This window comes from Notechis scutatus, chromosome 3 (assembly GCF_049901735.1).
Source record: "Notechis scutatus isolate UNSWTSFEM ecotype Mainland chromosome 3, rNotScu1.2, whole genome shotgun sequence".
Taxonomy (NCBI): Eukaryota; Metazoa; Chordata; class Lepidosauria; order Squamata; family Elapidae; genus Notechis; species Notechis scutatus.
The window spans coordinates 24,380,411-24,407,817 of record NC_142011.1 but is presented as its reverse complement, the minus strand read 5'-3'; the positions used below and the strand labels follow the sequence as shown (position 1 = coordinate 24,407,817).

The following is a 27,407-nucleotide window of genomic DNA, read 5'->3' as shown; positions in this document are numbered from 1 at the left end:
CTTTGGTGGCATGATTAAATCACAAATTGTAAACACTATATACTTTCACTTACATTTTTACTCCTGAATTAGATTCTGTCCTGGCAAACTGACTAATGTAAGTTAAACTTCCAAAAATCAGGTGACATACGGAGTTTGGTATAATGCATAAAGGAAACATTTTTCATTCTGAAAAAAACTGAATATAATTACCGTAGTTGATAGCATATAGTGGCATAATTGCCTGCAACACATTTGATACTAGATGAAAGTTTCAACATAATGGTTCCATAGAATGCTTCCATACCTACACCACACTTATTATTCCATAATGTGATCTGTAAATATAAAACAGCCAGCACAGATCAAGTTCTGTGGTTGCCACTTAAAGCTAACATTGGTTATATGTATCCTTTACTCATATTTAAACTGAAACTCCTTTTCTCTATGCAGTTGTTTGAAAAACCAGTCAAAATGATTTAAACTTAGATTGTAAGCCACGTGACAAACTTCAGTGTAAATTGTGATATTTTAGCTATCTCCCATATACTTCTATGTAAATAATGGATGTAAATTGAACAAACGATTTCCTACACAGGTTTTATCTAGCATAAGGTAGGAAGTAGGTTAAATTTTGTGCTGAAGCTTTCAACTTAGTAAAGTTTGCAATGTCATCTGTCTTGAAATAGGTGATGTTGTGCACTCTTTGGGAAGCCATCACTTGATCTAACCATCGTAGATCACAATACTCCTGTCACCAAATTCTCTTTAAGAAAGTAAAGAAAGTGGTAGGGTGGCAACTAAAAGGGTTTCTTGATAACGATTATTTGGATCCCTTCTATTCTGGGTTCAGTTTTGAGAATGAGATGAAAGGTGCATTTCTGAGATTTGGAGGACTCTCACTTTTTCTTACTGGATCTCATAGCTGTGTATGATATAAAATTATGATATCCATTTGAGCTGCTTACACGGGCTCAGGATTGGGGACAACGTGTGACAGAATTTTTTTCCCTTCAATGGGTAATTCCAATTGCTGGTGGGAGAGAAAGGGTCAAGCCCTTCACTATTTCTATTTTGGGTTTTAAAAAGCCCAGTCTTTTAGTTTCCTCAATGTGCCATGTGTGAAAGCTCTGATATTACGAATTACCTGGGAAAGATAATCTGTAATGTTTTGGTGAGGCACTGGTACTATGCTAATGAGGCCCAACTCTGTATCTCCACTCATGACTTTACAGGAGTTGTAGAAATTTTGACTTTTGAGAAGCTGACCAGCACAGAAAAAGCCCAGAATGAATCCTGCTAAGAGAAGTCCTGTTTCTGCAAAGGCCTTCTGGTATCAGGACACCGGCTGTCCCCTGAAGAAGAATGTGTACAATTTGGGGGGGGGGGTTGGGTTCCTCCTGGAATCTCAGTGTCACCTCACCTCATCAAAGCAATAGGTGCAGGTTATGGGAGGAGAACCTTCTTTGTCTTCCATTAATTTGGCAGTTGTACTCTTCTCTGGATCAGGATGTGCTAACTGGCAGCTCTATTCTAATGAAAGTACTTTGAGATTATGGTTGTCTTGGAGTTACTGACTGGAATGGATAATCTCTGGAACGCTGACACTAACTATAATTCCTTGTGCCCTTGTTATCTTCCACTTGCATTGTTACAGTTCACAACATGAATCTACTCCGCAAGACAATTTGGGAGCTGGAGCAGAATGCCTTCGCTTGCTTTGCTCACTGGTAAAAGATGATACAGAAGAATTATGTAACTATTACCAGTGCTGTCTGACTTCTAGGTCTTATTTACTAGTTACCTATAAAGCTTTATGGATGAGAGCCATGACTCCAGAAGTATACGCCATTATGTTCAGGCTGAGAAAGCATGCTAAGTGTTCTCCTCCTTACTAGGAAATTGGGGCTAGTAGAAGGATCTCCTTTCTCTGGAGCAGCTGGCTACTGGATGGCACCTCATGAAGAAGTGCTTCCTAAAAGCTCTGGAGAAAACAAGGGTTAGGGATCATTACGCTTTTATTACTGTGGCTTTATGTATTTTTTCATAGTTGTAACCATCTAGAATTGTGCTGAGGGTTTTGTGTATGTATGCATTATAAAAACAAAGAGGTAGTCCTTGCTTAACCTCTCTAAGTGGAGCTAGGAACTTTACTAAGCAAAGCTTTACTAAGTGAGAATTCATGTGATGCATAGCACATCCGAGGCTCCTAGTCTGGGTCTTCCTGCAGGATTGCAGTGCTTTCAATGTGCAGCTCTTTTGCAATCCCTTTCTTGCCAATCAATCTCTCTGAGGAAAGGGGGGCAGAAAAATAAAACCCTCTTAGGTCAGCCACCAAACAATATATACTGGCTGTAATGGTGACCATGTAGCCGAGCGGTGCTGCCTCAGAAGGTTGTACTGGTCATAAATAGGCCACAATTTTTTTCAGTACCACTGTAACTTCAATGAATGATTGGTAGGCAAACACTGTGATTATATAAATAAAATATAAAACAATTTCTCAATGGTGGAAGGTGAAATATATATATATATTAGAAAAACAATGAAGGAAATTGAAGTTCTGCTTTTGATTTGTTCAAGTAACGGAATGAGAGAAATTTGTATGAGACTGAATTTGGAAACAGTTCAATTTTTAAAAAGTCAGGTCTTACTGGGAAATGTTCTTTCCCATTCTCTCCCATCCAACCAGTTGTGTTTGTAAATTTTCAGAAATGTATTTCTTCTAATATACAGGTTATACAAATTCATATTTTGGAATGAATTAGAAAAGTTGCTTGTATATTGATCACAGAATTATCTTTTTAAAAAAGCTCCAAGTATAAAAGTAAACAAGTGCTTTTTATAGTAATAATTTTGGTTTTTTTTAACATACAATATAACCACAAAGACTTAATACAAATCCAACTTTGTTAAAATTCAAGACATACATTAACTGCTTTTAATTTTGCAGTGTTTTTTTTTTAAAAAAAGATCAATTCTAAAGTTTAATTATGCAGTGAAGTGACATTTTTAGAAATGATATTGGGGCATGCCAATATTTCAGTAACAAATCTGGATTGGATTTCTTTTGAAATGGAACACTGAGTATTTACAATACAATGCTGGAAAGGTGGTTTCTCTGAGTGAGGGTTTATTTTCTGTTTCTTCTCTTAACCTCAAGGAAGATGTGAAAACTGTTGCATTTTGTAGTATACAAACAAGTGATAATATTACAGTGCTGAATTGGTGCTTCTTTTCAGTAATATCCTTTGCGGATCCTAGAATCCCTTAACAGACTTTTTAAAATCAGTGCTTCAAAGTTTAATTTGTCCAAGCCTGAAAAAAAAAGTGTTATTCTTTATTTGTCATTCCAATGCCTTAATTTAAAGAAAATATAAAATTGTCTTCTGTTGAAATCTGATCTTCTGTGCTTTTGCCTTTCAGGATTCTACAGGTTGCAATATTTCTCTGCAGTCCTCTTTTGGAATAGTATCTCAGGTGATTGACTGAAATAAAATAGCTTGTGAAGCAAGTGAGGTATAATCCAAAGCAAATGCGAGTAAACTAGTGGGATACAGGTTCTTGACAACAGTAGTCTCCAGAAGATAACTGCATCATTTTGGACTGCATAAAAATGCAAATATTCTATTCACCTTAGCATCAAAGTTCATCCAGTCTTCCAGGCTAAGATTATGATCCAGTCTGAAATCATACATACTTTATTAAGTCTGTACAAGAATTCAAGTTCCGGCCAGTTTATGTCCTCACTGAGGTCTAGCAGTTGTAGGAAATTACCCCTCCCAACCTTCCCAAAGTTGCCCTCTGTGAAATAGAAATAAAAGATATATCATTAGTTCATTGTCATTGTAATCAATTGGTCTATGAAACAGAAATCTAATTTTATCCAGGTCACACAAGGAACCACAGGGGCTACATGTGGAACCTTCTATAAAAGTAGAGATTGTCATCTCCTTTACTTGGCAACTGAATTTTTAGAAGGAATTTGACATCTATATTAAGAGCTGTAGTAGAGCAGTGGTTAAAATTCAGTATTGCAGGCTAATTTTGCCTACAACCAGGAGTTCAATATTGAACGGTTCAAAGTTGACTCAAGCCTTCCATCCTTCAGAGGTCAGTAAAATGAGGACCTAGATTGTTGGGGGCAAGGTGCTGACATTGTATGTATTGTTTCAACTCCTTCCCTCAAAACGATGCTGTAGAGCACTGCATAGCAGAACAACTAGACACAAGGACAGTTTTTTCCTGAACGCCATCACTTTGCTAAACAAATAATTCCCTCAACATGTCCAACTATTTACAAAGTCTTCCTTACTATTACTATTAATCTTCTCATCACTCCTTATCGCCCATCCCCTCCCACTTGTGACTGTATGACTGCAACTTTGTCGCTTGTATCCTTATGATTTATACTGTTTCCTAGTATGATTTGATTGTAACCTATGACTATTATTAAGTGTGGTACCTGATGATTCTTGACTCTTGATGAATGTATCTTTTCTTTTATCTACACTGAGAGCATATGCACCAAAGACAAACTCCTTGTGTGTCCAATCACACTTAGCCAATAAAGTATTCTATTCTATTCTATTCTATTCTATTCTATTCTATTCTATTCTATTCTATTCTATTCTGACAGTATATCATAGGGAAACAATTTTTGAGGGAGGTAAGAAGGTAGGAAAAGGAACGAAGGAAGGAAAGGAAAGGAAAGGAAAGGAAAGGAAAGGAAAGGAAAAATCAGTTGCATGAGGGTCTCATTTAATGATCTGCAACGATTTACTTTACAGTAACTAGGGCCTGCTAGAATTGCTGTTGCTAAAATGTGTGTTCAATAATATTCTGCTTTACAAATGCATCGTAATGTAATGGAAATTCCAAACCCAATTGCCATTGTTAACTAGGGACTAGCTGTACCTGTAATCTGATATTTAATTTTGGGCTTAAGTTTGAGCTCCAGCTTTTGCTTTAGATTTGCACAGCTGGATGGCAGTTGACACATTTACCTAATGCACTCTACATAGGTAGTCCTTGACTTATGACCATGAGCCCCAAATTTCTGTTTCTAAGCAAGGAAGCTGAATTTTGCCCAATTTTATGACTTTTTTGCCATCATTGAGCAAATCTAACTTCCCCCGTTGATTTTGCTTGGAAGTCAGCTGGGAATGTTACAAATGGTGATCACATGATCCCGGGACATGCAACTGTCATAAATACAGGCCAGTTGCTAAGCATCTGAATTTTGATCTTGAGAATGTAGGGATGCTGCAACAGTTGTGCGAAAAATAGTTATAAGTCATTTTTTCTGTGCCACTCTAACTTTGAAGGTCACTACTTCTATACAGGTTGCATAAGGCAGCATTCCACTCTGATTAACAGGGAGAGAATTCAGAAAAAAAAATCCTCTTCTAAATATTGGAGCTCCATGATACAGTAATTCAGTTTTGACGGTTCCATCATATTAGTATTGAACTCAGTAAACCTTTTGCTAGAGGCTCCAAATATTAGATGAGGTCCATCATTCTGTCAACCTTCTCTCTGTGAAGATGGACTAAAAACAGGATATATGAAGTTGTAAATATGTACTGTGTGCAAGAAATAAATAAAAAAGAACAAGAAACAAAACCTAATGATTTACACGAATAAATTCCAACTTACAGGGACTTGGAAGATGAAGATTTTTTCATTTCTGGCCATTTTCGACGTTGAAACTGCCTAATTTTTGAGACACAATAGGACAGAAAAATTAGTCACATACCTTAACGAAGGAAAGAAGGAAGGGAAAGAATCCTTGGGTAGGCTATAAAATATTGAACATTTCTCACATTAAAGTACCAAAAGAAATCCAATATTTTGCTCTCCTTATCATAACCTAATTCTATATGCCTATGGATTATTTCAGTATTTAGTATAGATTTACTTCTGAGGATGGGGAAACTTATCGTTAGTAGTATTACCTGTATTGTTCATAGCTTCCATCTTTAAGACCTAAATGAAGAAAATAATACTAATTAACAAGAGTTTATGGAAGCGGGGGGGGGGAAGCATATTGTAAAAGTAAAATAGACTATCAAAAGTTTGTTTTAAAGACAGTGGCACTTTCCAAACACAGAAGTTTGAGAGAACAAAATCATAGCAGCTACATTTAGAATGAGGCAGCTCAATGCTAAATTAAGAATATATATATATTCAATTTATATTCCCATAATAAATCCAAAGCTGGTTCACATTTATTATGCTCCTATTGCAGCTTGATACAGAGGCAAATCAATGGAATATTGAAGTTAAGCCATTCTCTGCATTTTTTAAACTGCTATTCCACAAAGCTACATATGGTTAATAACTAGCATTTTATCACTTGAAACTAAGTTCCCAATTTCTGTATTCCTATTTATCTTACCGGTGTAATACCTATGATAAATTCTACAATTTATTTATAGATTCATACTACACCTTTCTTAATTAGAACTGGTGGAATTAACGAAAACATTTTCCATAACATCTATATGAAGTTAAGTATGTAATTAAAACCTATCCCTGATTTAGATTTCCTGTTTAAACTACTTAAAGGTATATACAAGTGACTTGAAATAGTGCCATTCAAATTATTTAAGCACACTCCGCTTACCAAAGTGAAATAAAAACTGAACTTACCAAGTTCCATATTTCGGGTCCTTGGGTTGCACTGTTTATGGCCTTTGCAACTTCTCAGTTCCATGAGCTGCACATGCAGTTGGTTGAGAACATCTCTATGCAGTGTGTTTACTGCATTAATTAGCTGCACATAGACACAGTTTTTAAATTATAGCAGGTATACCCCAGAAATTGGATACAGGCACTTGGATTTCTAATGCCCAGTTGTAGATTCCAAGCTTAGACTTCTACTGCCCTTTCCTTGTTCTGCAGAGATGAGGTTTTGGTGGAGGAAAAAGAAGTGATGAAGGCAGCTGTAGAACTGAACTTCATCCTCACCTCATGAGGATGCTAATATTATAAGCTTTAAGTTATAACATTGTCACAGGCCTTTTTTACGTGTATCCAAGTCAGTGGCTCCAAAACAAAAGACAACTAATCTGGTCCCTCGTCAACTTACACAATCACTCAAAGGCTGATACTACCTTCTACTCCACTCTTTCTTACTTTCTACTGCACTTCCTATTGCTCTTCCAACTATTACTCTTTGTGAATCTATTCCTACTGCTGGAAAACTTCTCAGCCCAGTTTTTATAGCCAACCGTTGCTGGGCTGGCTAAGGAGAGGCCTTAAAGGGATAAGAGGTGTTGGCCATTTTATAGGCAGCCTGTCATCTCACAAACATCAATACAAATTAACTACAAGTTCAGCATGGAGAATAAATTGTAGGACCTGCAATCTGAAGACATCTAAAAAGCATGAGATGCAAAAAGGTTGGTATATATGAAAAGGTTTCCTGCAGCCAACCCTGGTGGAGTTATAGTTGACCAACCGCAAAATGTAGTGTGCCAACTGATGTTATTGTCATGAAAAATGGTAAATCCAGGGCAGACTCTGTTTTTTTGTGTGTGTATGGGTCATGGAAAGTTGATCATAGGCAAGCTTTGAACCTTTGGGTTTTTTTTTTAATTACCTGGTAAGGGTCGGTGTTCAGGTCAAAGTACTCAAGGAAGCCAGTTGCAAATTCACAGAACAGAAAGTTGTGTGTCTCATTGATCGTCCTCATACACCAGTATGTGTTGTTGTTTGCACTGGTACAGGCACAGAAAGGACCCACTGCAAATAAAATGTTAATATTTGACAACAGTTGTAAAGTACTTTCTAAATAATTTTAAATGCTTTACATGCACGGAGATATATCTTACATGTCCACAAGGGGGCAGTCTGCCAGTGCTGATTGTCATGTGTGAAGCATGTCAGGCCTGGCATGCTACATGTGTCATTATTTTTTATTCTTTTGAGCAGCTTCCTGAGTTTCTTCTTTCGCCTCTGTTCTCGGAGGAGCCATAGCTTATCCTTCTCCTGAAAGGTTTTCCTGAACGCAAAGATCAAGAATTCATAATAAGTAAAAAATTGTCTCATAGATAAAACCAACTGCTTTATAACAGTAACAGTCTGGCAGTAAGGCACAAGGCTATCATGGACAATCTGAGAAGGGATTCACCTCTCATCTCATTCAGTTTTTACATAACAACAGCGAAGTTAATTTTAGGACGCTAACTTTATCTTCTTATTTTTTGGTGTTGAGTGAGTTTTGAATTCTGGTAAGTGCCTGCAGTTTTCTTGGCAAGGTATTTTTTGGAAGTGATTTGCCATTGCCTGCTTCTTAGGGCTGAGAGAGAGGCTGGTCCAAGGCCAACTGCTGGCTTTGTGTTTAAGGTGGGACTAGAACTCGTAATCTCCTGATTTCTAGTCAGATGCCTTAATTCTATACTAAACTGGGCTCTTAACTTTACTTACTCCTGTTTGTCAGGACTAAGTTTGTTTGCCCTGTTTGTCACCTGGCCATTATTTTGCTTATGTGTGTAAAATAGCCTCCCAGCCAATAATCTAAAATTATTGAGGTAGAACTGAGGTGATAAATGTGTGGCCATGACAGAAAATTTTCAAACAAACACCATGCATAACAACATTCACCCCAAGTCTGAGACAGATTATGCACTGCTACTTTACTCTGGATATATTTCCTTTTTAAAAAATACTTCTCAAATGTGTTTTTTTTAAAAGTCTATGTGTAATAGAGTTATAGAGTCATATTAAATCCAAGTCCCTGTGGGACTCTCCACGAAAGCATATATGACAAGTGGCTGTTTATTCCCTGCTTGCCTTGAAGATGTTCCATAAGAGGAATCCACCACTTTTTATTTGATACATTAAGTATTAAAGAGTCGGAACTGAAGAAGCTTCTTGGATGAGAAGTGAAACGTGTTCAAGAAAAGACAAAGTCCAGTTGCCTTGAGAAATAGTACCTTTGGGACAACCATGACCTGGATGACAGAGAATCTCTACAGACATTATTAAAGCTTAGCCTCCATGTTCCTATCTATGCTATCTAGCTAATATAATCATACAGTTTTTTTATTTCTGTATTTCAGGCTCTATAAAGATAAGACACTTTTTCTGAAATGCTGAATTGGTTCAGTTCAAAATTACGTTATCTCATTCTGCACAATATTGTCTTCTTCAAATCTGATATTGTAGATGAAAGAAATCAACCAGTTAGTCTGAAAGTCTCAGTATATTTATGGCCAAAGGAGCACGGTTCTTTATAAGAATCTCAAATAATAGTAAACCATGGCCACATAGCAGATTGCATTCATAATTTTCTCAGACTTCTTGATTAGCAAGACAGAACTACTTTAAAAATGATGTCGTTTAAGATGTACTTACTTGAAAGGATGGAGATCAGATCCTTTGTGTTTCAGTTTGCCTTTGTGTTTTGATTGCAAGCTGAAAAACAAATATCCCAGTTCTACAATTATCTAAAACACAATTCTTTATTTTATTTTGTTCTATATTTTTATACTTGTGCTCTTCCACTCTAAAGCTAGGGGCAGTTTATAAAACTGAGAAAATGAGGATACTGATGTAAAACACAGACCTTTGTTTTAGTTTGCTAGAAGTTACTTGGCTTTGTTTCCATGTAATAAAGAGAAAATAAACAACAGATTCTAAAACAAAGAGAATCTCTATATTGCATCACTTTAAGCTACAGTTTAAGAGTCTCTTGTAACTGTCTAATTGAAAGGAGGAGGAAGAGGAGGAGGCAGGCAAGCAAACTAACTAGATTCTACTTTTCTACTTCGCAGGGCTACTTTTTATATAGGGATTTATTGGTTTTAAAGTAAAAAAAATGACATGGACATTGACATGAAAGAGAAGCTGGATGGTAAATTACTTTCCTACTCTAGCTGGCAGGCTGAATCTCAACATGATCAAATGGAAGAGCTCCACTGTCCAGATCATGCAATATTTCCCATTCTGACCTTTATTAGAGGTAGACTATTACAAATCTTAGGATTGCACTAAAACTTACAAGAACTGAAATGTAGTATGTGGATTTGGAAAGAAGGCAGACACTGAGTGTGAGGATACAACGGTTGGAAACAAATGGACCAAACATTTATTATATTGTAAACCAGGAGGTGGGTCTGATGTCCTGCTTGCTAGATGACATCAGATAAATAGTAGAACTAGTTGGGCCTAAAACAGAGACTGATGTGCTTTTTTGCACTGGCAGGAGCAGCTCCTACCATGAATTGGAAAAGCAGCCCAGGATGCTGAGCAAAAGAGGAGACATAATTACAGAAGTCACTAAGGAAATGTCCCTGACCAGAGAAATATACTGAGAGCAGAAGCAATGTCTCATGCTTTCCTCCTGAAAACTAATCTATTTTTCTACGGTGTTTGGCAGCGGGGGCAACAAATATCACATCTTTTATACTTCTTTTGTATGGTTTTTTCCATGCACGGAACAGGAAGTTTTGGAGCTTCTTTGGCCATGGTGCTAAGTAGGGATGTCCAAATAGTCAACTCTGAGCTTGGAAATTATTTTTAGATCCGATGTGAATCTTATTCACTCTTAAAGAAGCTGCAACTTTTCCTGTTTATTTAGTAGTTTCACAGTGGCAGAAAAATACAAATCTGAGTACAGAAGATCTTAAGAAGGGGGCAACAGGTCCCACAAGCTTCTTCAAGGTACCACTGAAAAATACATCCCACCTACCCATCTGAGATTTGAAATAACTTCCCCACCTCAGAGGTGAATACTGCAGATCTCTGTTCCTGAGTTTAGACAATGAATGGGAAACTGGCCACAACAGCATCTTGACTGAAGGGGATTTTGGCCAACTTTGTGCTAAATATTTGCTCTCTATTTACCCTAATTAGAAACAGACAAGGGCTGCGTAATGCCAGCTTGAATTCAGCTTGACAGCAGAGAATTTGCTTTTACAATTTCTTTCAAAGGAGTGGAGAATTTTGAATACATTTTCATGGGCAGTGTTTTTGTATTTATTGACTTAAGCACAGGGTAAGTGTTTGAATATCTTGTTTTTCATAGTACTAACTATAGTCTCTACAGCAGGCAACCAGTTAGTTCCCTGGTTTCCATTACTTCACTGAGTTACCAAAAGATGTGATCATAAGAATCCCCATTCAGAGGCTTTTTCCCAGTGGGAAATCTAAGCAACCAGGGAGACTTCAAAGTAACTGAAAGATGTGTAACAGAAAACAGCATATCAGCAGGTATTTCTACCTCTTCCAATAATGAATTTCAGTTTCAAGATAATTTAAAAGCACTGGGTATAAATCCTAGAGGCCCTGTGTATTCCAGAGAGGTTGAAGATCTTTAATTTGTACTTTCCAAGGTTAGAAAATTTCAAACTTGGAAAGAACTCCCAAAAGAGAGTAGGCTGTTAGCTATGTCAAGATAAGAGGAACTGGCCTGAAATGTTATTTTTGTTTTTAATAGAAGAGTGTGATGAGACACGAATGTTTCTTGGTTTTCTTTTCTGCTTTGCTGGACTGGACACAATAAGGCACCAGCATTTTCAAGGCATTGGAGTATCTGACTTTAATAAGAGGATGGCTGTGTTTGCTAAATAGTCTTGTGTCTTAAATCCCTCTGCCTAAATTCATAACCACTTCCTGCTTATTGCAGTTTCTGACTCTAAAAGAAAGTACCTTATCTTGTTACAATCACATTCCTCCGGTCGCTTCTTCTTTAGATGACCTCTTACCTCTCGCAGGTTTTTAATTTTGTTTTGTAGAGTTTCAATCTAATAATAAAAAATAAGAACAAATGGATGGATGCAAAATTGACTGATTTGATTTCTATCATTCAACTTGTCTAGATACTAGCCATTAAATTCCTTTCTTCAAAACATCTCTGTATCCCAATTATTCTGCGTTAACATTTTTTTTTAAAAGAAGAGTTTATGCTAAAATGCCAAACTTTAGCCAGAAACACAGATGATTACTACAATTACCATGCATTGCATTATCTACACAGTTCACTGGTGGGAATTTGGAATAAGCAGTAAGGACATTTTTTAGCAAGGAATATAACTTGACTTTTGGAGGAAGAATACCTAACTGCTGTAATTATAGCAGAGGTGAAAGAAAAAAAATTATCCACCGCTTTCCTTTATTTACAAGAAAACCTTAGCAGGCAATGAGATAGAGCCAAGGCAAGGCAATTTATACTAGCATGTACAAGTAAACTGAATTTTTTTTGGAATGAATGTAGTTTTTTCCAGACTATAAGATGACTCATTTTTTTTTATTTTTTTTTTAAGTTAGGGGTTATTTTAATTGATGGTCAACAAGTAATTCCCATGCATCATGTATCACGAAAGTTCAATGATCTATGGGAAATTTAATTTAAAAAGCCTGGGGGAAATGATGTGCATTTCTGTCAATCTCTTAATTGTCAAAGAGTTGTAGGTACTGTATGTTTATATGTGCACTTTGAGGGCAAGAGGGAAATAGGAAAAACAGGCCAGTTATGAGTCTTTAACATACTGTTATTGCTGTTACTGTTATTGCATAATGTTATGTCCAGTTAGTCTGAAACTTCTTATCCACATGTTCCCTGTGCTGCCCTTTTAGTGCACTATGTAATTAAGGATATTAAATTAGCTTCAACGTGCCGTTTTATTTTCAGAAGGATTTGGGATTGAGCAGAGGCCTCCACAAACAGAAATATTTTTCACATCCTCTGGCTTCCTTAACCCCTAAAATCATATTTAGAGGATTAAGATTCCTTCGGGCAATGCAGAATGTGGCAAAAGGAAAAACTGATGATTATGCCTTCATGAAGGAAAACTGGGTTAAGAAGATGTTCACCTTTGAATAAAAGGGAATAAAAGGGAACTTTTATATGCAGCCTAGTTTGGTCAACATAATTGCCTGAACCACCGGCTGCTAAACCGATCTTCAAAAAGCAACTCTGTTCTAAGACATTCTCATTTCAAAGTCGACCCAGACATCAGCCAAAGCTGGTATCAGACTATTTAACATTCGGCCTTCATTAAACACTGATATTGTGCCTGTTGAGAATAAAACCTGACAAAAAAGTTCACTCACGGTTCCTTGGAATTTGGAAATGTGATTCAAATGGTGATTCACATGGTCAGAAAACACTAACCTCGTGGTCTATATGAAGCTTATGGTCCTTCCAGGCTTGCAATGATTTATATAAGTCTGTGTCACATTGAACAGTGTCATTTTCTAAAATGTAGCATCTGTTCAAAAAAAGGAAAAGGTCATTATCCTGGAGGCAGTGACTAGCTGTTGGAAACAGACAGCATTACATTCATGAAAATCGTTTTTTGAACTAGCTTAGCTGATGTGACTCCAGGAAAGAAACAGGGGCAACTCCCCTACTGCAACCAAGAGTAAGCAATGTGCGCAATGGAAACTGAACTTTGTTGTTGGACTGAAATGTCAGTAGAGAAAAACCAAGTGTGCTGTCTTGGAGGAAAAAATTACTATAAATATTTTTTTGGGGAAAAAAAGTAAAAGCTTGCTAATGGTTGAGAAGCCTAAGTATAAACACAAACGCTGGCAATTAGACGTGTGTGATCTTGAGTATGGATTGTCCGATATAACCAGTCAGCTTTCTAGAATGTAGACAAACATTTAACAAAATATATTAGGCAACCCTTGTTCTTAGGTATAGCCATCCTGCAGGTGGTCCTCTACTTATGCCCATTCGTTTAGTAGCAGTTTGAAGCTACAACAGCACTGAAAAAAAAAACGCCTCTCACAACCTCTCACTTATAATTGTCGTGGCATTCCTGCACAATCTGGTGCTTGGCAACCAGCCTGCATTTACAGCAGTGGCAGCATCCCAGCATAATGCAAATGCCATGTGATCTTCCCAGCCAACTTCCAATAAGCCAAGTCAATGGGAGAAGCCAAATTTGCTTAATGAAAAAGGTCATAAAATTGGTCACCTGATGACTCACTTATTAACTGCATCACTTATCATTACGTAGCCATGGTGGCGCAGTGGGTAGAATGCAGTACTGCAGGATACTTCTGCTGCCTGCCAGCTGCCTGCAATTTGGCAGTTCAAATCTCACCAGGCTCATGGTTGACTTAGCCTTCCATCCTTCCAAGGTGGGTAAATGAGGACCCAAATTGTTGGGGGCAATAGGCAGACTCTGTAAACCGCTTTGAGAGGGCTGTATGTAAGTCTAAATGCTATTGCTGTCACAGTAAGTTAAGGAAATATATATCTAGCTCATTGGGTTAAGCCCAATGTTTTGCTTGTATCATCATCATCTTAGTCATTGTCTATCCACTGCAGGATGAAAACTTCTTCTGCCTTGGGACACCCTTCTGGACATATACATGTCCGACGACATAGCCCATGACTTCATTTACCCACATAAGCCCCTAATCAAGGCCCCGATCATTGAAGGAGGTTTACTTGTTTATTCCCATATATTAAGGCAGAAAAGAAGCATGGACTCTTCCTCTCTTCCTTCAAACATGTTTTTTTCATTTCATTACCAGGCTAGGTAATATACATCAAACAACAGAATGTCCTGGTTGTTTATATGTAGCCTTGATTGAGGTATGGTTTCTTCCTTGATTAGGGTATCTTTCTTACTTAACAGATCAACAGAATTGGAAGGGACCTTGTAGGTATTCTAGTCTGACCACCCCCTCCCATCCAAGCAGGAGACCCTACACCACTTCTGATGAATGGCAGTCCAATCTCTTTTTGAAAGTCTCAAGTGATGGCGATCCCACAACTTCTGAAGACAAACTATTCCATTGATTGATTGTTCTCACTCTCGGAAAATTTCTCCTTATTTCTAGGTTGAATCTCTTCTTGATCAGTTTTCTTTGTCTGGCCTTTGGGTGCTTTGGAAAATAGCTTGACCCCCTCCTCTCTGTGGCAGCCCCTCAAAAATTGGAACACTGCTGTTATGTCTCCCTGGTCCTTTTCTTCACTAGACTAGTCATTACAATAATAGAACACCAACAACCCAACAGTTCAATCCTGAGCTACCTATATTCTTTACCACTATATCTGTAACTTGCAATTTTCTCTCCTTTCTTGTCTATGATGCAAGGTACTAATGTTCCCAATAGATAAAATGATCCTGATACATAGAGCTATATATGTTTTGTATATACATATAATGTTGCATATATATATTCAAGTATATACATAATAAAAACCACAACCTACTAATTAATCTCTTCAAAGACTTACCGGTGTGTCACTTTTATTAAGTTTGGTGCTGTGTTCTCTAAAATACTGCCAGTGCCACTGTATTCCTCCATATCCTTAGCATCATCAACTTCTCTTCCTCCTTCTGATTCTTGACTATTTTGGGGCTTTTTTGTGACATTCCATAGTAAAACAGGTTGATAGCCATCCTCCAAATCCAAATTATATACTTTGCCATCAAGCTCAACAGACACTGAGCGAATCGAACGACTTCGAATGTAGCTTGTTTTGTATTCTACATGAGAAATAAACAACACAATTTATGTCTATTTAGCAGGTCAGATATGGATTGACAGAAAGTTTATTGCTAAAAAAATTGGCTGGGTTAGAAAGGATTGGAAGAATTCTTTATTTTCAAAAATAATTACTTTTTTCAGACAGTGGTCTAATTCTATAAAAAATAATCAATTCCTATATACATAAATTTTATTATAAAGTTAATACTACAAGGATAAACCTTACGGGAAAAAATACCTTTTATTATAATGGGGGCACATCATTTGCTTAGTTATATTTTTCACATGTTATGGTTTTAATTTTTGACAATATACTTTTGAATATACTGTTGACATTTATTGAAAATTTATTGAATTTTTTTATTGTAACTTACTAAAAAAGACCAGCTAAAACTGAATTAATGGATGGATGAATAGATATAAAAGTCAAAGGAAATGAAACTGCAAAAATGTATCTTGTTTTATATGACAGCTGAGGATAATTTATTTTATTAGCCTTAGTAGGTTTTAGAAAAACTAAATTAACTTTGGATTTGCTTTTCTTGGCATAAATTACCTTCCAGCTAAGTATGAGACTGTAGAGTTACAGAGCTGATACCTTGCAATATTCATTGCTGTAGGATTATGAGTTGGCCTACAGAAGATCTTGAATGAAGATTTTATATGGCTTAAATTTAAGGAAGTAGTCAAGTAGTTTTTAGTGTATGTTCTTATAGAATTTATTTTTACTGAAATGGTTTATTTCTACATTTTTGCCATGTGGTGGCAGCAAAAGTTCAGAAATCTAGAAAAGAAGTGAAAATAAATGATGTTCAATGTGAATGTTTCATGCAATCTAAAGAGCCACAGAAGGACTTTTATTAATGTTTCATGGTGGCTTTTGCTTTTCTTTGAAACTACTTTCCCATCTAGAGAATTCTGAAAAACAGCAATTGAAGACTATTACTCCATATTTCTCATCTCTAGTTCTCTATTTCAACTTTTTTTCCCTATTAAGCCAGCAAAATCCCTGCTCTTTAAACCACAGTTTCAAGCTTTGTTGAATTCTATTTCTCTTGCTTTCCCTTTCACAACTTACCCATTTGAGTGAAACTCTAGATGGCAATTCCTCTTCCCTCTGGTCATGAAACCCCAGGAACTTCTCCAATTCGAAATTCTCCCTTTCAATTCCCATAAATTGTCAGCAGTTTTAAGCTCATTTAAAGATGGCTTATTGGAAACCTCACGGGAGACTTTACCCTGGCTTCTTAGGCTCAGCAGCATTGAGTAGGATAAGAGTATTGATTCATATAGAAATATATATGTCCACTATTTCTTATTTGAGTTCCATTTCTAATAATCCATAAGAAAGAACCACAATCTGCACTGTTTGCACAGCATTTAGGAGTGATGGGCCTGTTGCGTTATTCATAGTATTTACAGAGTACAACAGAATTATTCACTGACTTGGAATTCTAAATCTCCACCTGAGGCTTAGCCAGGTGAATCATAGCTTTAGGGGAAAATTAGGTTCTAATTTAGGAACATTTGACTAAAATGAGGAAACTCCCTTCTCTTTTAATACTAAGAGGAAATTCTAAGAAGTTACACCCAAAAAGAAGAAACTAAAAAGAGACATTCTCAGCAAGAATTGGTTTCCTTTGTCATGAGGCGTGTGTTTCCATTTGCTGGCATCAAAAAACACACCCCGTTGTAAAATCTGAATAGAATGTAACATTTATAAATGCTAAACAATGTTCAAACAACAACCAACCAATTATCAAAAACAAATCTGTTGTACTGTTTGCCTTTTAAATAATATTTTTAATACAAACAACATAGGAAGTGGTGTTTTTCAATGAAATTCAATGAAGCAAATGCCCTTATTTTTTAAAATTTTGACTGATGCTGTGGGTGCTCAAAGATTTGTGAACTCTTCTGAATTTTCAATGTTTCTGCATAAATATGATTTAAAATATGATCTGTTTACCACACAATTCCTAAAACCAGACAAAGAGAACCAATTAAACACATGGGTCAAAACAGCTTATATATAGCTAGCTCGTCAGAGATAGAGACCTAAATAAAGATAAATGAAAAATAAATCACCTTTGGGAACTTTCCATGACTTTTTAGACCCTAAATTGATAAGTGTGTATTTCTATAAACTAAAAAAGGGCTCATTAACTCTCATACAGATCGGTTGTTTGGCAGCAGAATAGGGAAAGGATGGGATGATTCTGTACTGTGTTACAATATTGCACTGCAGCACCTGGGATTTCTGTAGTAATTGCAGAGAAATGAAGTAATGTTTTCTTAGAAAACCATAAACTTTTACTTACATAAGTGCGCTAGCATTCAACTTGTTATTATCTGTTTTTAAACTCTCACCATTCACAACTGAATACTGGTTTCTACCTGCTCAATTAGTGTTTATATCTGAGTGCGCTGACAAATAATATTTTTCTCATGAAATATCATACATGAACAATGAGAAATGAAGCCCATGCAGAGATATTTCATCCCAGGTTGCTGCCAGAACCCTTTTTCTTCTTGTGTAAAACAGAGGAAAAATGGGCTGCCATTTTTGGACAATGAACAAAAGGTGGAGATAATCTTTTTTCACTAGTTTTCATCAAGAAGTAAAAGCTCAATTCTTAACGTACTGACATAATATCCTAGAATATGAAAAAGTCTCACTGCATGTTGGGCAAACCAATCCTATCCTGGGATTGCTTCACGGATGGAGGCTACCCTCTTCACTGAAAGCAGATGTATCATAAAAGTCTATGGAGATTCTGTCAGAGTATATTCATGAACTGGAATAGAGCATGGTAACAAGGTCAGCCAATGAATAGGTATAGCAACTAAGTCAGCCAATGAGGACTGTTTTGGAAACTGAAACTAGAATTAGCCTAGGCTGGAAACTGAAACTAAAAGTAGCCGAGGTGTGGCTCTATATTAAGCTCTGCAGCTATGTTGAGCTCTGAGTCTGTCTATTGAAAATGAAACTGCTTCTCTCCTCTGCTGTGCATAATGCTTGCCTGCTGAACTAAAGTGAAACTGATGTCTGTTTCTGTGCTGCTTGTTTTTCTTTGAGTTTACTTCCATGTTGGAGAAATCTACAACTGGTCTGTAAAATTTACTTATTATGTTTGTGAAGCATCAGCCATCTGTGGTTTTTTTTTCTGGCGCTGAATTAACACTGCAAAACTTTGAATAGATTCTCAGATCATGGTTGTCCCAAAGGTGCTTTTTCAAAAGGCAAGTGGACTTCGTTTTTACTCAAAAATGTTTTGCTTCTCATTCAAGAAGCTTCTTCAGTTCTGAGGTGAACTGAAGAAGCTGCTTGGATGAGATGTGAAACATCTTCGAGGAACAACAAAGAAAGTCCTCTTGCCTTTTTAAAAATCACCTTTTAAACAGATATATTGTAATAGGGCTTTTCTGTAAGTGTAAGAAAGGAAATCAGAAGGCACCCATAATTGCCAATGGCATGCCAAATCCCAGAGAACTACTGGCAGGCCAATTCAGTATCCTATTTCAGGGCGGGAGAGAAACAAATACCTCGAGGATTCATGAAATACTATTTTATTTTATGTAGGGTATATTATTAGCAACTGGAAAACTCATCCAATTTTCTCTCTGTCCCACCTTATACTAAACAAAATGAAGTCTTCAGAGTTTTTTTTAACAAGCTGCCTTCAATCTCTGGACTGTGTAATCTCTTCTCCATGCCTCCTATTAATGGCTTGCACCTTCTTTCCCACTTTAATCTACCTTTCTTTCTCCAACGTCAGCTCTAATGTTTTTTACACCTAAGCAATTTCTTATGGATGGCCCATATTGCTATTCTCCTTTTAGCTATCAGGATCTAAATATACCTGCTCCTCTCTTTTTGTACTTTGCTACTTATATAATAGATTTTCAGGGAATAGAGCTGACATTTTAATGAAGACTGCACAGTTGTAGGTGAAGAACCTATCTTTCAATAATGTTAGTTAAAGCAGTGGTCCCCAACCTTTTTTGTACCAGGGACCGGTTTCAAGCAGAAACATTTTTTCAAGGACCCGGGGGAGAGAATCGAGTTTGGTAGTTTGCTTGCAGACGTTTCATTACCTGACTAGGTAACATCTGATGTTGTTACCTAGTCGGGTAATAAAACGTCTGCCAGCAAACCACCAAGTTCAGGGAGCGCCTCGGCCCTGCCTCCCTCAGCCCCATCCCTCAGGTGTCTCCCTCCCTCCCTCCCTCAGGTGTCTGCCTCGTTCCTCTCTCAGTCACTCTATCGCTCCTCCACCAGCCCAGGAAGAAACTGCTTCAAAGAAGCGGGGGTGGGGTGGCTTTTCCTGTCGCCACAGCTTCCCCGAAGCGCCCGTTTCACCCCCACCCCGCCCGCCCGCCCGCTCGCGGTTCAATCCACAGTGCTCCGTTCTGCCTGCCTGCCTGCCTGCCTTCTTCGTTTCGGAGCAGCTTCGCTGATAAAAAGAGGCGAATAGTTATTATTCTCAGCCGAAGCTGCTCCTAAACAACCAGACAGGCAGGCAGGCAGAACGGAGCACTGTGGATTGAACCGCGAGCAGCGGGCGGGCGGGTGGGGTGAAACGGGCGCTCGGGAAGCTGTGGCGACAGGAAAAGCCACCCCCCCCCGGCTTCTTTGAAGCAGTTTCTTCCTGGGCTGGTGGAGGAGCGAGAAAGCGACTGAGAGAGCTGAGCCAGAGAGCAGGACAGGCTTCGGTTGCTTCCTCCCTCCCCTTCTTTCATTTGTGTCCTTGATCCCGATCCCAGCAGCATTCACCGAAGGCGAAGAAAGCCGCCATTTTTTTTAATTTTTTTTTCTTTGCGGCCCGGTGCAAAGTGCTCCACGGCCCGGTACCGGTCCGCGGCCCGGTGGTTGGGGACCCCTGAGTTAAAGCACAGGGTTTAGATGAGTGCCCCAGCTGCAGTAGGAAAAACAGAACTATTTCTATATTAACAATTTAAAAATGGTTTTAGGTACATACAGGACACAATTGCTGTGAGCTTAGGAATCCTGTACATTTCAAACAGAGGGGGAAGACTGTATGGTATCTTAAAATACATTTAAAATTGATTTATTTTGTCATTATTTTGGATTCTGAAATTTTATACAAGGTGTATAATAAATGTGAAAATAGTAAACATTGCTTAAACATTATGTGGGATATAGAGCAGCAAAGTCCTCAACTTTTGTCTAAAAGTAGATGAAGTCTATGAAAAAAAAAAGCTATAAGGTAAAGACATCTAGAAATCTACATTTCCTGGGCTGTGTATTGTGGTGAAATATTATCTAATGCCTTCAGATAAATTAGAAAAGTGATGATGGCATTAATGCAGCCATTTTTAAAGGCCACACATAAATCTGGATAATTTTTATATGTATATATTCCAATATTCTGTTCAGCTACATGATTGGGGTAAGTCTGAGTTTCCAGAACTGTTATTAAACCCTGGTAAGACATTCCTGTAAGGATATTTCTATGATGGGTAAAATGTGATTGTGGTTGATAAAATGTACTGAATTTTATTTGATTCTCCTTCCATGGTATACTGAGATTACTTTCATTTATTATTTGCATGCATTATTACTCAAAATAGCTATAATTCACACATGCATTTTGTTCCTTTCTTTATAAAATAACTCAATTTATGGTGCATAATGTATTTTAATGTATGTTTTAAAAGGATATGCATCCTCAATGTTTCTGTTATGGCCAATTTTATGTCTGGATCCAATCCCTGTTCTCTTTTCCTTAAAATTCCTGCTGGGATATTTTTAAAAAAGAAGAATGATGAAAAGGGTATTCATAGAAATAAATATAATCTGATGTCAATGTAAATTCATTTGTAATTATTTTGCCATCAAAGTCTACATTATTGAGCATCAGACGATATACATGTTTAAGCTGTGATTTCACTCAGATTGGAATAATAAAAATGGCAATTAACATCACAGATTCACCACAAGGGTTTTTGTTTGTTTGTTTTTGCAATATACAGAGGAAACACTCGTACATCCATGCACAATTTGTAATTTTGTCTCTTTTCCAAAGAGCTTATGGGACCTTATGTTGAAATGAAACTCCAGAAATGCAATAGCAGAATAAGCATACGTGAATATCAGCAATATATTTGTTATTTCCATATAATTAAATTTTGGGGCCCTGGGAAATCTTAAAGCTTTTAGGCTTAATTATATCCAAATTCTGTGAGTATAAAATATAGTTTGCATTACAAACAGAATTACACCATGTAGACTAGAAGGTGAGAGGACAGAAAATAATAGCATATTTAATATGCTCTGTTACTCTTTAGATGATCTTCAGAAAGCGAGGAATTTCTACCTCCAACTTCTAAGTGAAAAACAGGAAATCTAACTTGTGAAAATTTGATGTTGTCTTAGGAACAGTGGAAGAGGAAGATCATTAAAGGCAAGTTCAGTCCTAGATATATCTAGGTAGGATGAGAATACTGTCTAACTCAAACCTACATTTTCTACAGATGACTCATGAGTATAAACAGCTTCCTATGCTCCAAATAAATTTACTCCATTTACCTTTGTCATCTTCAAAATTCTGAATGTTTAACCTCATCTTGGTGCCCATACAATACAAAATAGGCTGTAATCCTTATGCTTAATCCTATGGCTGAGTGATCTGCAGTTATACAAGCCATTTCTGGTAAGCCAAGCCACTTACTGTTGTGCATAAAGCAGCTTGTTGCATCTAAAGTCACAGATGCAGTTTGGTCTCAAACCATGACACATTCTCTGAGTTTCCAGTTTCCACATGCAGAGCAGAGTGGATAATATCCACTCTTCCTCCTCTTAGTTGTATTTGCTTGTGAGAGAAATGACAAAAATGACAAGGGAGAAAAATTCCCCTTCAGCACCAAAGCATGACATTTATGTATTGGAAAATGTTTTGTCCCAGACAAAACATTAACTACCTTGAAGAAAAACATCTGGATCATGTACAGCAAATGAACTAACTACTGTGCATTTATTATGTGAACAGATGATTATTTGGAAAGGCCCTCAGGTTTCTGATACTGAAGACTAAGAGACATAATTACACAACCTAATTAGGATGCCACAGGGATTTGAAAAATTGCTAATAAATTTTTTGTGGAGTTCTTTATCTGGTTTAAATCTTATAAGTGGAGTTCAGATATCTTCACCATAATGCAGCAATTTCATTGTTTCTGTATCATGTTATGCTAAAAGTTATATTTGGGGTTATAATTTGTAAACAATTTAACTGAACCACAAGCTTAAGCATTATTTAAAGATGGATCTCTTTTGTCATGCATTCTCGGCAGTTACAATAACTGGCGATTGTACCTGAGAACCAGGAATTTTATTCACCTAAAAATTAGCTTAGTAGTTACTAATAAGCTTGCAAGGCAAATATAAAGGAAGAAAATCGATTTAAACTCCTTGTTTGAAGCTTGTGCCAGGTCATTACTGAGAAAGTCTAATCTGCTAAATAATTAAAGCTCTGTACTTGTGAAGCGAGACGAAAGCAACTTTACAGACGAATAATAATTCTGAGCTGCTGTTGAGCTCTTTTAATCTATAATTAAACTATGCACACTTCAAATGCATGTCTGTGCGTTTATGTGTGGATTTTCAGCTGACTCAAGTTAAAGAAAGGCCTGTAGAATAGGTTATGCCACAAAGCTCCTGAGCCTTGCCAAAGAAAATCAGCAGTTTTTGGAGCCAGCTCCACTTTAATGTGAAAAGAAAACGTTATATGTGGGAGCAACAGTTTTGGGAACAACATCTACCTGTGCTCTTATTATGAATAAATAATGCTCTAATACCCTGAGAACTAGTCAAATGCAGAACTCAGGGCTATTGTAGTTTCTAAAAAGGAATAATGGATATTTCCACTGACTACTTTTGAGATGTACAGGTACATATAAATAGTTATTAATCCAGCATTTATCTTGTGAATACCCTGAGAACTAGTCAAATGCAGGTGCTTAAATAATCACCCACTCAGTTGGTATTTATTTAAACACTCTGATAAATGCTGGACTAACTTGGCCAGACAAGTTACTGTATATAAACAGGGAGCAAACACCACACTCACTATACTGATAATGTTATCTAGCTTGGTAATGAAGTGTCTGCAAGTAAACAACCAAGTGTCAGCCCTAAAGCCATTTTTAAGCTGGAGCCATTTTGGGAGCATCTTCAGGGCTGCCGCAGCAAGGCCAGTTGGAACTGTGAGAACCTAAGGGGGGAGATAGAGATAGCTGGGGAAGTGTAGCCAAAACAACATTCTTTCCTGTGGGAGCCAAGGATGCTCTACCAGGTGTTGGAGAGACATGGATCAAAGCTAGCCAGGATGGATAGCTGGGGCCTGGTTGGACCATGTGACGGGTGTGTGACCTGAGGGGAAGAACTCTGGGATTTTGATTTGGGTGGGAAAAACCTCAGGTCCTTCAGAGTTGGGTTTTTCCCAGATGTGCCAATATGACATGCCTAATAAATCTATACTTTGAGGAACATGCCTGCCTTGAAGTTTTGATTGTGTTGGGTGTGTTAACTGGAACCCTGACACCAAGTTCAGAAAGCTCCAAGGACTCCACAGTTCAACCCTGACCTATAAATTTCTATTAGATTACAAGAGCTGAGAGTGGGAGCACTAGAGGAGATGTTGGCAATTTAAGATCCAACAATCCGTAACTGAAGATTGACTACTGTACATAACTCTTAACTATGGTGGCTGAGTGGTTAAGATGTTGGCCTTGTCAATCAGAAGGCTGAGCACTGCCCCCATTTAGCTTGAAGGTAAATGTGGACTGGGTAGGGCTACTTGCTTAATGAATTTAATTGTTTTATAATCCATAAACATTTATTGTTTTCTTTCTCTTTTCCCTTTCCTTTCCGTTTCTATTGCAATAGATGTTTCCTCTCCATTTGATTCCCCCCCCCTCATTTTCTGTGGTTGTGCTGGAGAGAGGAGAAAGCATATTTATGCCTACTGTGAAAAAGACAATATTTGGTTTATGCCGACAGAGGATCTATTAATTTATAAATGGAATATGGTATTTTACTGAGAATTAATTTTAGCATTCATTATTATTCAGTTAATTTGAATTTGTCAAATTATAAGTCTATGTTTAAATATAAAGTAAACTTCTCCCTATTCCTAAGCAAGCAAGCAAAGCTGATACTCAACTGTGTCCTCATTTATCTACTTCTAATTAGTTCTGGATTCCTCCATTAAATGTGTTGGAAACATCCCATGTATGTTCATATTTGTTTTTGCATTTTTACATAAAAACTGCATCATGCTTATAATGCAGAAATGTTGTTTTTTAAAGATTCTTGTGGTTAAAATATTTCAAGCATGTACACAATAAATAACAGTCACAATCATATGGCAGCATGAGCAGACTTTATCTGATCTTTAAAAAAAAAATTAAACAGTGTCAGACCTGATTAACACCCAGACTAGAGACAATCAGGAAATCATGGTGTAGGATGACAGACTGGAAGCCAAAAGCACCTCCGGGAAGAGAGCAACAGCAGACCATTTTTACATTGTTTATGTAGCCATTAAGAGGCAAATTCAGCTTTAATGAGATGTTACTTTTATCTAGATCTACAACAGATACCTTGGCTTGAATCCAATTGTGACTATCTTCCCAAATTAAATCAGTATAGATTCTTCTTTTAGCACCCTATGAAATCTTCTGTTGAATTTTGAAGGTTCTCTAGAGCAGGGGTCACCAACTCCCGGGCCGTGGCCTGTTCAGAACCAGGCTGCGGAAGTGATGGGCAAGAGTGCACACAGCTCCACTTGCACACAGAATAGGCATGTGCATGCAGCTCCATTTGTATGAGGGGAGGGTGCGTGCGCCTGCTGCTAGCGCAAATGAAGCTGTGTGTGCCCGCCACGCGCAAGGAACCATCCCGTCTCCCCCCTCCCACTGGTCTGCCGAAAGCTGAAAAGGTTGGAGACCGTTGCTCTAGAGAGCAAGAGGAGAAAGAAAGGGCAGGGAAGATCCACTGCAAAAGTCAACATTCATATGTGCAACATTGGATCCCTGTTTCAAAGCTATTGATTTCTATATCTATATGAGACTGCTCATTCATTGAAATCTATGAGAGATTTTCTCCTCTATCAAGGTGTGTCTGGTGGGGACTTTGGAAAAGACATTTACTATGGTCAATGCACTGCTAACAGCCTTTCATAACCATGCAAACTTCTTTTTGATTGCTGGGTGGGTTATTTGTAAGCTCTTGAAAAATGAATTGTAATTTACTTTATTCATTACTCTCCCAAGTTTTAGTTATTTTGTATTGTTGAAACATTTTTAAGCTGCTTTGAGATTTTTTTTAGTACAAGCTTTACTTAATTTCTTAAATATATAGATTTAAACAGGTTAGTTATTCGTTTTTTCCCCGCCATCACAGACCCCCCCCCCCCCCAAGAATTTCACTTACTCTTCTTAGAGAATAATTTCTTTCGTCGTCCAATGGGACTGAGCTTGTATTCATTCTCATCACAGCTGCAGTCCTCATTATTCTTGCTGTAATACTTGGGCAGGAGATTGGAGATTCCTTTACTACTGTCTGGAGCCATAAGGCTAGCTAGGCCTTTGCATTTATGCAACTTCAACTTCCCATTGGCATCTTCCACACACTGCCATTTCTGGAAAAGCAATAAAAAAAAGAAATAATAAAATAGTAAAGAACATATTCCTTCCATATATTTTTATATTTGAAATTAGTTGGTATTATCAACAAGCTGGAAACATAGGATAGTGGGGAAGATCATGCTTGAAAGTGGACTTCCTTATTATTTGTGTACCTATGGTCCAGATCTTGTGAAGTTTTTTGCAGTCAATCAAAAATAGTAATACAACAGATATGTTCCTTTCTCAAGCAGCAACTTTCTAGAAGTGACATCAGAGCAAAATAAGCACTGTCCTAGAATATAGTGCTTCTTGTTCAATTAAATAGCCTGAGATATAGAGAGTTGTGCTTTCCTATTTGGTTTCCTCTTTTTTAATCTACTAATTATGAGCAGAGAGGTGTCAGGTCTGCCATCTTCGGCTTGGTGCCCCGCTGCCCTCCTGTCATCAAAGACTAGGAGAGAAGGAGCAAGGGAGAAGGAGGACAAATGGTCAATGAACATGTATGGGGATGTGATGGAAAATAGGAAGGTGGGACAAAGACCCTGACAAAGACCAGGAAAGCAGAGAATCAGTTTGTGCCAGCACACAAGGATATGCTTCTGAGATTGGAATATGGACTATCCCAAACAACTCAGCAATCTCCAAACACCTATGCAGCTGAATATGGCTGAATGCGACTGAAGATGAATTAGTCATGGGGCAAGGGCTGAGATGAGGGGGAAAAATTGTAACATTTTGTTGGAAGTTACGATCCCCCTCTCTTCTAGGAAAAGAAAAGAAATTAGAAGGGGAAGGAAAATTCCCCTAAAAGAAAGGAGAGGTGAAAACACAAGCAGGGTCAGCTCCATTAGCTCCCATTTGCATGGGACACACATTAGCTAAGATCCTTTCCCATAGAAATCAAATAGATGGCAAGCTATAAAAAACTTGTGAAAAGCAAACCAAAAGGCATGACAGGAAACTGAGGATATTGCAACCTACTGCAACAAGCAGCTACAAAGTGAACAAGCAGCTACTATAAATCAATTACTCCTACCAAGATCCCAGGAAGAGATCCCAATCTAAAGAGACAGGAACTCATCACACAAGCAGAAATCAAAGACTTCAAGGATTCACACTTACAAAATCAAAGGATCTGAAGAGTATAAGAAAGGGGTCTTCTTACTAGATTAATCTCAGGAACACTGTAGGATTTATTCTTATTTGCCTTCCTATTAATAGGCTGATTCTGGCTTCCAATGCAGCTGACCAAATGATTTTGCAGTAAAATCTCCCAGCTGGGAAATTTGAATCCACAAAGGAAAGAACTTTGC

The 27,407-nt window shown here is 37.5% G+C and overlaps 1 protein-coding gene and 1 long non-coding RNA gene across 9 annotated transcripts in view; one reads left to right on the top strand and one right to left on the bottom strand.

Annotated features, from left to right (window-relative positions):
- Positions 1-2,804: 2,804 nt before the first annotated feature.
- Positions 2,805-27,407, bottom strand: part of SULF2 (sulfatase 2) — a 265,589-nt gene continuing 240,986 nt past the window's right edge. For 7 of the 8 annotated variants that reach the window (XM_087959310.1, XM_087959311.1, XM_087959308.1 and 4 more), the window contains 11 exons: positions 25,901-26,108; positions 15,188-15,440; positions 13,103-13,199; positions 11,638-11,732; positions 9,343-9,402; positions 7,818-7,987; positions 7,586-7,728; positions 6,634-6,757; positions 5,937-5,967; positions 5,638-5,694; positions 2,805-3,783 (listed from right to left, as the gene is read on the bottom strand). In XM_087959310.1, coding sequence (XP_087815436.1) covers positions 3,753-3,783; positions 5,638-5,694; positions 5,937-5,967; positions 6,634-6,757; positions 7,586-7,728; positions 7,818-7,987; positions 9,343-9,402; positions 11,638-11,732; positions 13,103-13,199; positions 15,188-15,440; positions 25,901-26,108 — 1,269 coding nt within the window. In that variant the 3' untranslated portion in view covers positions 2,805-3,752. The remainder of the gene's footprint in view (positions 3,784-5,637; positions 5,695-5,936; positions 5,968-6,633; positions 6,758-7,585; positions 7,729-7,817; positions 7,988-9,342; positions 9,403-11,637; positions 11,733-13,102; positions 13,200-15,187; positions 15,441-25,900; positions 26,109-27,407) is intronic. The other variant, XM_087959306.1, reaches the window with a different exon arrangement.
- On the top strand, positions 18,506-21,272 carry LOC148131106 (uncharacterized). Its single transcript, XR_015748451.1, has 2 exons — positions 18,506-19,432; positions 20,341-21,272. It is a non-coding gene; the product is annotated as an uncharacterized LOC148131106 (long non-coding RNA).